The sequence below is a fragment of the Hypomesus transpacificus genome, chromosome 25 (assembly GCF_021917145.1).
Source record: "Hypomesus transpacificus isolate Combined female chromosome 25, fHypTra1, whole genome shotgun sequence".
NCBI lineage: Eukaryota > Metazoa > Chordata > Actinopteri > Osmeriformes > Osmeridae > Hypomesus > Hypomesus transpacificus.
Window position 1 is genome coordinate 5,674,263 of NC_061084.1, and position 10,942 is coordinate 5,685,204.

General features: G+C 48.1%; 1 protein-coding gene across 1 annotated transcript; it reads left to right on the forward strand.

The window, feature by feature from the left end:
• Positions 1-488: 488 nt before the first annotated feature.
• On the forward strand, positions 489-4,131 carry shbg (sex hormone-binding globulin). The gene is made up of 8 exons (XM_047049317.1): positions 489-863; positions 1,323-1,429; positions 1,654-1,843; positions 2,009-2,170; positions 2,657-2,816; positions 2,919-3,061; positions 3,247-3,442; positions 3,563-4,131. The coding sequence occupies exons 1-8, from the start codon at positions 765-767 to the stop codon at positions 3,697-3,699; spliced, it is 1,194 nt and encodes a 397-aa protein (XP_046905273.1). The 5' UTR covers positions 489-764; the 3' UTR covers positions 3,700-4,131.
• The last annotated feature ends 6,811 nt before the right edge of the window (positions 4,132-10,942 follow it).

Sequence of the window (10,942 nt, forward strand, 5' to 3'; positions counted from 1 at the left end):
TGTGCCCGCATCACCATTCTTTTCCTGGAAGCAGCAGAGTGTGTCATCAGTTCATCGCAATGGAATGTTGTCAGCACGGGAACGTAAAGTGCACACACACATTCTCTCCTTACACGCACACTCACTTTCTTGTTCACGCGCATCTAGTAGCCAACCCACCGCAGTCAAGGTCCTGTTCAAAAGAGTCAACACACAGTGTTTAGCTGTTCTCCGAAGGTCACTCACCCAGCGAACACAGATGCATGTTTGTCCAATTGTGTAGTCCATGGCAAGGCAGTGGGAACAGATATTTGAAGTTGCTGTCAGTACAGCTTTTCATGAAATGATGCCATTAGAACGCGGAAACCTTTTTCTTGATCCTTGGTTGCACTGCTCCAAGTTCAGTCAGACTTTGGCTGAAATTATAAATGGCTTTTTCACAGTCAACAATAACTATTATCCACTGCTTTGTTAACAATCTCCACTTGACTTATTCTTCATTTTTTATTTTCTTCACGTTTTTTTGGTCTTCTCGCCTGCTCTTCTTTTACCGTATCTGACCCACACACTCGAAATCATCTTTAGACAGTCACACAGGCACAACATTTTGCAGATCAATGGCTTCTGGCACCAGGTGATGTTGACACTGTTGCCCTCTGGTCTCTGGAGGCGTGGGCTTTTTCAAAGGCATACAGTCAACTGAAACATCTCTGCCCGTCACAGCAAGTTACAGCCGGGTTTGTTGGACACAGGTGGTATAGTTTTAGATCAAGCCTAACTGAAGGATGGGCTCATTGAGGGTGCTAGCTTGTGGTCTGCTACTGGGGTTGAACTTGACGCTGATGGTCTTGGAGACTGATGGACAAGAAAACGGAATGAAAAAGGTATGACTTTGTCTGTGAGGAATGGATGTTGTCTTTACCTGTGGTTCACACAGAGTGGAAAGATGCAATCACTGAAATGAAGTGAACTTACTTGGCCTTAAAGAGGGTTGGTACCCATCTCAATAGTACCTAATTACTTATTTGATGGAAGAAAAGCGTGAATAGATACAGGCAGCAGGACTTTGTTCAGTCTGCGTGGGAGGTATGCCAGGTTAGGACTTCTGCTCCACAGTGTTACAAGCTCACCCACGTTGTGCTGAATCAAGCCATTAACTTTAGTCTGTAGGAGTCTGGGGGAAATGACGCACTAGCCGCATGTCTATAGAGATGGATGTATTGCTATTTCAAGTCTCGGATCAACATTGATGTGTGGGGTGTGTTACAAAAAGCATAGCACCCCTAATGAATAAAGAAATGAAGAACAGTATAAGCAATGTGAACCTTGTGACATTTTTTTAGGTGAAAAAGCAGGTGTCGGGCCATGGCCTTGTCAACCTTGCCCACCAACAGAGAGGAACCTGGAGGCCTCTGATGCAGACTAAAGCCGACCTCTCAGCGATCAGAAGGTCAGTCATTATCTTGTCTGAGAGTTAGGCAAACAGGCTCAACCATGTTCTAATTGTTCCTCACGATACATTTAAACAGCTCACAAGCTTCAGACCCTGCTTGTTTGGCATGTTCCTGTTGAAAAAAAAAATATTTGGAAACAAAATTCTGTTGTATCCTGGTTTATATACTATCATGCCATGGCAATGTTTCAGTTGAACCATTTTCCGTCCCTGTTCCTCAGTATCAAGTCTGTGTTTGAGTTACGAACTTTGGATCCGGAGGGGGCAGTTTTTTATGGGGACACCAACGCAGGAGAGGACTGGTTTGTCTTCTCTCTGAGGAACGGCATCCCTGAGATGCAGATTGCCAAAGCAGACATCCTTGTTAGTGCGATAGGCGGGCCTAAACTGAACGACGGCCAATGGCATCAGGTACACTAAGGTGGTGTGTAGACCAATAATTGGACATACGTGGAATATAGTGTTAAAAACTGTTTTTAGGGGCACAAAAACTGTTTCAAGCCGACACAAAGTATATGTCACAATGTACACAATGTGACCATTATCGCTTCGCCCCCTTCCTCCCAACCTGCCCAGCTGGGCCTGAGAAATGAGGGGAAGTTTGTGATTCTGGACGTGGATGGGAAGCAGGCTCTGGTGGTGGGGCTGGAGTCCAACAAGACGGAGGAGCTTATGACGGGACAGATACGCCTGGCCCTCGGAGGGATCCTGGTCGATGAGAAGAAGCTGGTCAATCCGGTACAGTGAAGTGTCTGTCTCTGTGTGGGATATGACAATCTGTTTTCCTGTTCAATTTTATTGACATAGCCCATTTACAAACAGCCACACGGCTGGCCAAAGTGCTTCACAGTGGGTTTGACCTTACACATACACTTAAAAATACACACGTACACAATGAAATTGAGTTCAAAAAGCTAAAATAGGAATGATAAAAAATAGTTGACAAAAATAAAATAACCAGTTTAAAAGAAAGTGATATCAATAAAACCATAAAAAATATAAACAAACATAAACCCCAGAGCAATCATGGAAAGGCTAGAGAAAATAGGTGGGTCTTTAGCCTGGAATTATAACTAAAAATGGAGGGTGCCATCCTAATCTCTAAAGGCATGGAGTTCCATAGTCTAGGGCCGGCCACAGAAACGCTCTCCTCGGATCAATCTGTTTTCCTGTGTGATGAAGGTGTTTGCGTTGATTTTCCCTCTTCTGTGTTCGGGGCTCAAGTTTGTGGCAGAGATGGACGGCTGTGTGCGAGAGGGCAACTGGCTAAACCTTACCTCACCATGGGAGACCGAGGAGGTTGGAGACCTCATGCCTTGCTTTGATGCCATCAAACCAGGGGCCTTCTTCTCTGGGGCTGGTCTCTCTGTCTTCAGAACCTCCGGTACTGTTTTGTTGAATTTAAGAAGGATTTAACATTGTTTGAAAAGACTAAAAGGGGGAATGGAGATGGTTTCTTGAGAGATTCGTAAATGTTTCTTTATAGAAATCCCCATTGGGTCAGAGGAAAAAGGGATTAAGATTGACATCTGGGTAGAGTCATCGAATGAAATGGAGGGAGCCATTCTTAACCTCCGTAATGATGAGCAGGGGTCCATTCTTTCAGCAAGAGCCAACAACATAACCAAGGTGCCTAACTTGTGACACACTCTCAGTACTTGACAAAGTTCAGCAGGAAGCACTTTCAAGATGATAGACACAAAGAGACTGTGGCCATTCATGCTATGAATGAAGGTAATTGTGTATTTCATTTCATAGAAAAAGGCAGAATTTCAGGATAAAAAAAAAGCTATTTTTTCACCTTTTTCCGGCAGGAACTCACACTCACCCTGGGCAAATCTTCAACCGTTTTGAAATTGGGCTTCAGCAAACTATCCATTACCATGCTGAAGGACACAGTAAAAGTGGCCCTTGATGATACTCCATTTGACGTCACAGAAAATGACAAGTCACCAGACTATTTGGCCAGCTGGAAAGCGGGTATATTCCTTAGTTTTGGGGGAATTCCAGGTGAGTTTGAGCACAAAGAAGCACTATCACTGATTTGTGCACCTTATCCATGTTTTCCTCTGTCTACCTTCCTGCTCTGTGGTTCATCAACCTCCTTTTCTCTCACTGTGTCGTCATCAGATGAAGGGGATAATTTTCATGGCTCCCAGTACCTCCATGGCTGTATAGAAAAGATCCAAATTCAAGGGAAGGATGTTGATTTGGACATAGCCACGTACAAGCACATCTCTATCTCCTCCCATAGCTGTCCTGCATGAACCCAGTGCAAATGTGGATCGCTAATAGCTTTGGTGCATCTCTGCTCCTGCTATCCCACTACTTGGTGATATAGGCCAGGGATGGATAGAGATACAACCAGGTACACTTGTCTTTGTTGAGTCAAGATGTCTAAGCTTCGTAAACGTTTAATCTCCCTTGTCAATAAAGGTTTGATATGCATGTTGAATAAAGTCTTGTTTGCATGTACAACCAATTTGAGATTTTGCCTTTATTGGAATTGACTATACACCAATGATTATTACATTTATATTTTGATGTTATAATCCCATCAGAGTCTATAAATCTTGTTGATTGTCAAAACTGCGCATGGATGTTAATAAGAAGTTACGCTGTCATTGCTCTGTTCTAGGTTAATGCATTGCAAATATAACGTATTGGTTGCACCAATTGAAATAAATAAATACAATTGAAAATGTGCCTTTAGATCTGGAGTGGCAGGGATTCACAGAGCCACCCGTGGATCGCATTCTATAAAGCTTTGATTTAGCGCCCTCTAGTGGATTAAATCATATGTTTTTCACATGTATCATGACGTCATCCTGATTCAACGCTTTAATTTCGCTGAATCATCCTGTGCAATCGAGACATAGTTGTAAATGTAAGGTAATGCTGCTAGTGTTTACACCTTGAAGCACTGCATTTGTAATAAACACAAGATTAAGATACATGCATCAAAAAACGCACCAAAATCCCACACTGCCATAAAATATATTGGGGTGTGACGACAGGCCAGACCTGCTGCCGTCCACAGTCTCGGAGTGGGCGTGTTCTTTCCCCTTCCCAAAAGCAGCATTGGGTTTTCATATTGTCGCAAATCGGCCTGTCGTGAAGCGACAACGTAGTCTGACTGCGGCAAGTGTCCAGGGGGCGGTGTTAAATATGACTTAAAGCTGACTAAATGGCTTTTCTTTAATATTTCCTCCTGGATTAGAAATTATTATAGAAACATACGTTTACCCGATAATTGACATAACTCATGTTCAATGAATTGTTCAGGAGTTATGCATGTCGTTTGTGATGAAAATCAAGCAATATTTCCTTATGTTTACACTTCAGGAGGAATTTTGACTATATTGTGAGAAGGCCAATATTCAACTTCATTGTATGACTTGAGGAGTAAATATATAATTAAAACAAAAGTGTTGCATGTAGTTAACCTACAATACTTGGAGTATTTTCTGCAAGGATGTCATTTCTAAACCATGGGCGTCCAGGGGGGCTTACCTTCTCATAGGGCGTTCCTACAGTCATGCCCCTCGGGTAATGCCCCGGCTTGTCAGGGAACACCCCTTAGCCTGGACACTTGCAGTGAAGATGGCGGCTGAGCTGCACCCGCGCAGCGGAAAGCTGATCGGCCTGTCGAATTCGAACCGAACCGCTCAGCGAAACCAACCCGTTCAGGAATTTAATCACGGTTTGGTGCTGAGTAGAGAACCGCTAAGGGACAGGGATGTCTTCACCGTTCGTATCGACAAGAAGGTAAACAGACCCTCCGTTACCGTGCCGTGGAAGACTGACAGGAATGCGAGGAAAGAGTGCAGTGGGGTCTGTTGTCCGCAGTGCATGCATGTGTGTGTTACTGCTGCTTGGGCGTGCTCGGCTTGTTAAAAGGGAAAAGGAAGGAAAAAGAATAACGCGTAGCGCCAAGTTCTTGGTTGACAGTCGGCACCAGCTACAGTATCGATAGCGGCAAGATAACTATCTAGCTGTGGTCTGTTACAAGGCTGACTAGCTTGCAAGCTAGCCAGCTAACTTTGGCTTTCTCCAGTACTGCTAGATCTATTATGTTAACTAGTCTATGGATAGACAACGGTTGGCAATTGAACAAGAAATGTGGCCTTGCTTATAATATAGCTAGTCTCACTCTCTCAGACAATGTGTGTTGACCACAAGCAACGAATCTGTTAGCTATTGAGCTACCTACTCAATGACGCGTAAACTTTATTGGACAAGATAGCCTAAACCTTCCAGAACGTTAGTCCACAAATGTCTCATCAGACAGTCTACTTTGTATACATGTAAGGACAACTAACTAGTAGGAACACAATACTGCAGGTCAGTGGTTTAGCTTCTACTGTAGCTAGCAAGCCAGTGTATTATAGGCATAGCTACAGGCTACCTCTAGGCTAGAGCTAGCTTGCAAACTGTAGAGCTACTGTAGCCAGCCATTCGCGTTTGATCAAAGCCCGGGCTAAATGACATCCTGCAAAGGATAGCTTGCTGTTTTGCTAGCTATCGTGGTGTTGCATCTGGTAGCAAGCCACGAGCCTGTAGGACCAAAACCAGTTGAATTGCACTGACAACACCGCCTTGGGGTGTTCTCCTTGTGACATTGACGATTTGATGAAGGTGTTCATTGTTTTGGTAAAGCAGTCCAAAGTTCTTTTGATTGCATAAATTCAGCCGTGGCAAATCGTGGAAACCGTTCCCCTAATCATTCGTTAACCAAGGGATTTGGAGTCCTCTCTGAATTAAAAGGTAACGGTGGAACTCAACCAAGCTGTATGTTAGAAAAAGCAAGGTAGTCTGGCAAGTAGCTTATTGTCTAGTCTCTCAACATTTGCAAGTTCTATGTACATCTTACAGACCCCCTATCTGTCTTCCAAGTCAACACATAGTTGTCTTATCCAGTTATAACAATACAATCCTTAGCCTGTCAGTTGCTGTGGTTAGCCTAGTGCATCTAGGAACAACAGCTTGCCTGCTTTGTAAACAATTATCCAACCCCCATACCTGTGGGTCGCTGGCAGAGGGCACACTATTTTCTCCAAATGTCCCATGCATGTTCCAACGAGATTTATCTTAATAACTGCACAATGTCAACGATCTTCCCATACACACGTCCACACCACCTTTGACATCCTAAATGGATGACAAATCCGATGCGTTTGACAGCCCTCACTCATGCCACTCAATGACCCAATACAACATCTCCAAAATAGACAACGGCAGTTTCGAGCTTGGTATTATCCCTTGCATTAAAGCTATAATTCGCTTCCATCCATAATGGCATGACGTGGATCAATACTGCAGAGAGGAAACTTGACATGGCTGGCGATGTGGGTTGTCGGCATTTCGTGCGCTAAGTGTAGGGCTAGTCCCGTGAATGGCAAAGAGCGACTGAACCCAAACATGAGGTTGTTTTGGACTGATTGACTGTGCTCTGCTGGTGGTAGCTAATCGTTTTCACCTTCACCTGAGTGTCCCATGTGGTTCAGCCGCCTCGTGTGGTTAGGCAGGTGTGTAAAAGCACCATCCTTTCAGCTGCTTCCTCTGTCCTGTCAGGGTTACAGAGAGAAGCAGGTGCAGCGCTTGGTCTGTGCACAGGTCTGGGGACAGATTTGCCAGACTGCGTTCCAAGTGTTGAGTTCTAAGAAGTAGGCAGAGCGGATAGAAAACACAGATTCAGATTGAGTCCCGGCACTCCTTGGGCTGTTTGTTTATAAAGAGTGAGCTGTTATGGAGCTACACTTAAATCCATGCGGTTATGTAAAGAGATGAGAGTGAGTGAGTGTCAGGGGCTGAGGGAGGGAAAGAGAGAGAGAGACAGACAAAGAGGGAGAGACAAGGAAAGGGAGAGACAGAGTGTGCGATGGGGGGGGGGGGGGAGAGAGAGAGGGAGATCAAGATCTCTCCTCTTGCCCATGTCCTGGCCGTGTCACTCAGATCAGTAGCCTATATCCCCAGGCTGCTGGGACACAGACTCGCACAGCAGCGCCGACGGCGGCCAGCCGAACTGGGCTACATGGACGCACACGGGCAGAAGGAAAAGCCGGAGGAGAGGGTGGAAGGCATTGGCAGATGTAGGTTAGTTACAGTATGTAGAGCAAGAGGCTTGAGACGGTGGCGGATCTACTCGACGACATGACTGGGGGGGGGGGGGACGGGGGACGAGGGAGAGGGGAGAAACGAGGAAGAATGAGAAGGCTGTTTTAGTTTGGACTAAGGAGGCCAATGCTGAGTTCTGTCTGGTTTTCCTCGGGCAAGTTCAGTGTATTTCTGTGCCCGGTGAAGGAAAAAGGATCCATGCCACAGAGCCAGTGAGCAAGGAGATGGACAGACAGCATAAAAAAAAAGAAGCAATGTTGACATGTGACACCTAAGGATCACATGATTTAGTGGCATTCTTTCAATGTACTCATTCCTAATTTTGACAACATGCTGTTGACAGAAACAGACGTGGTTTACCACGGAGACTAGCTTAAGGCAAGTTTCACCAGGCCCAGAGTAGCTTTATTCTATAAGACTTAAGCTACTCTTCAGGTCGCTCATTGGATCCCTGTATGAGACTCTTGAGGGTTAGTTTATAGACTTCTGGTTCAGCTTTAACTCGGCGCTTCCTCTGAACCATCCTGCTCGAGTGGGTCTTTTATTGTGTCATAAAAAGACAACGGGGAAAAGACTTGTGTTTCTGTTTGTTTGAGTTGGCAGGCTTTTTAACCCCTCCTGGAAAGCAAAACGAGAATCCTTGAACCTTGAATTTCTAGTCAAATTCACCCTTCAGATGACCTTTCATTGAATGTAGGGAAATGAATCGGGAAAGTGTCTCTCTTCTCCAAGCATCCAAGATCCTCGGAGAATCCCATCCTCACTGCGTACCGAATCCATGCAGAATATGCGCCGATTTAAGAGTCGGACCAAGAGTCGGACCAATAGGAATACAGATAACAGGGTGCTAAGAACACAAGGGGGTTAACCTGCCCCCTCCCCCCAACAGGTGAACTCCTGGAGCGGCTCCATCGAGATCGGAGTGACGGCGCTGGACCCGGCCAGCCTGGACTTCCCCAGCAGCGCCACGGGCCTCAAGGGCGGCTCCTGGATCGTGTCGGGCTGCTCGGTGCTCCGCGACGGCCGCTCCGTCCTGGAGGAGTACGGCCGCGACCTGGACCAGCTGGCCGAGGGCGACCGCGTGGGCATCCAGCGCAGCGCCCGCGGCGACCTGCACCTGTGGGTCAACGGGCAGGACTGCGGCGCGGCGGCCAGCGGCCTGCCCCCGCGCCTCTGGGCTGTGGTGGACCTGTACGGCAAGTGCACCCAAGTGACGGTGGTGAGCTGCGAGCCGCCGTCGGCGCCGCGGGAGATGGAGAGGGTCGAGGGCCTCGTGGAGGAGGAGGAGGAGGAGGACGAGGAGGAGGAGGACGAGGAGGAGGTGGTGGTGTGCGGCGTCCGGGAGGATTCGGCGGGGGTCGGCGTGGCGACGATGAGTTTGATGACGGAGGAAGGTAGGGGCCGCGTTGTCACTGTCTCGGGGGAATGCCGCGCCTGGTTTCCTTCGCTCGCCGCTGAACGAAACCAAAAGCAAAGTTGTGTGGTGAAGGTCTGCCTGTCCAGACATGGCCTTCGATGTTTCGCATGCATATCAATGCCGATGGGGGAGAGGAGAGAAGGGGCGTGAATCTCTCTGGGTGTTCTTTCATCTCTCCTCTGTTCTTCCCTCCCTCCCCTCGCCATCAGGACATGAGCTCCCTCACAGTCACAGTCGGCCAGACAAGTTCCCCAACAACCTCGAGCCAGACACAGGTGAGGGAGTGCTTCTCATCCCGACTGTGGTGTGTGGTGAACCCCTCGCAGATCATTTCTCATTCTCTTCCGTGTTTTTTGTTTATTTCTCTCTCCACGTGCTCTTTTCCTTCTTCTCTCTCTCTCTCTCCTCTCTCTCTCTCTCTCTCTCTCTCTCTCTCGCTCTCATCTCTCTCTCTCTCTCTCTCCTCTCCTCTCTCTCTCTCTCTCTCTCTCTCTCTCTCGCTCTCGGCTCTCGCTCTCTCTGTTTCTCTCTCTCTCTGTCTCTCGCTCTCGCTCTCTGTTTCTCTCTCTCGCTCTCGCTCTCTGTTTCCTCTCTCGCTCTCTGTTCTCTCTCTCTCTCTCTCTCTCTCTCTCTCTCTCTCTCTTCTCTCTCTCTCTCTCTGCTCTCTCTCTCTCTCTCTCTCTCTCTCTCCTCTCTCTCTCTCTCTCTCTCTCTCTCTCGCCCCATTTGTCCATACTCTGCCCCAGTCCTGACGGAGCAGCACCAGCTCTTCGACGTCTTCAACAACGCCATCGTGTCCCTCTACCGCTCGGAAGACGAGGGCGGGGGGGGGCGAGGAGCTGGGCGGAGGGGGGCGGGGCCTCCACGGACTCCTCGAGGGGGGAGAGGGGAAGCGCCGGCGGCAGCAGCGCGGAGGGGGCGCGGCCCACAGCGACAGCACAGGGCCCCGGGGGAGGGGGGGGGAGGAGGAGGAGGGAGCAGCAATAGCAGCCCCGGCGGGGAGCGGAGGGGGCGGGACTGGGGCTGTCGACGGGCGCCGTGACCACCAATGACGCGCTGCTCTTCCACGAGAAGTGCGGCACGCTGATCAAGCTGAGCAACAACAACAAGACGGCCGAGAGGCGCCGGCCGCTGGACGAGTTCAACAACGGCGTGGTCATGACCAACCGGCCGCTCCGACACAACGAGATGTTCGAGGTGCGGGCCAATAAGGCGTCACGATACTGAGACGTTCCGCACGCACACACACACAGAATTTTTTGGTAGAAAAGGGTTCTGCCAAGCTAACATGAGTTTTCCTTTGGCTGGATAACCTGTCTGTTGTCAGGCGGTTTGATGTGTCGCGATAACAGAGATCCGCTATCAGGGATTGTATGCGGACATGAAAGCTTTCCATAAAATGACAGGTTTTTTCCTGTCAATCTTCGATAGCTTAGTATAACTGAATCACGGTTCGCGTGCAGTACCAGTTATTATCATCCATCAAGCTTTTGAAGTGAACTCTCTTATCTCCATATGGGAGAGCTCGAGGCAATGAATAATCAGCTCAGCGCCAGAAGCCGTGAATGGTTAAGCAATTCCCGTATGGTATCCCTGCAGCCGAAACGAAATAATAAATAGCCCGAAACGTTTGAGTCTGCGGAACTATTATGGGCTGGAGAGATGAGTCCACGTGTGCTGGGTTTCAGATTCGCATAGATAAACTGGTGGATAAGTGGTCGCGCTCCATCGAGATCGGCGTGACGACACACAACCCCCAACAACCTGGATTACCCTGCGACCATGACCAATCTGCGCTCAGGTAACGCGCACACACACACACTCACTTTCTCTTTCACGCACACCCTCCTACCCCACACAAACTCTTGATCAAAACAAGAGCCCAAGATTCAATCGCTATGTCGTTTGTTACAGAGTGTATCCGGTGACATCAGTTTGAATGGATGCTTGCTGTCGCTGCATGTTTTCACGTGTGT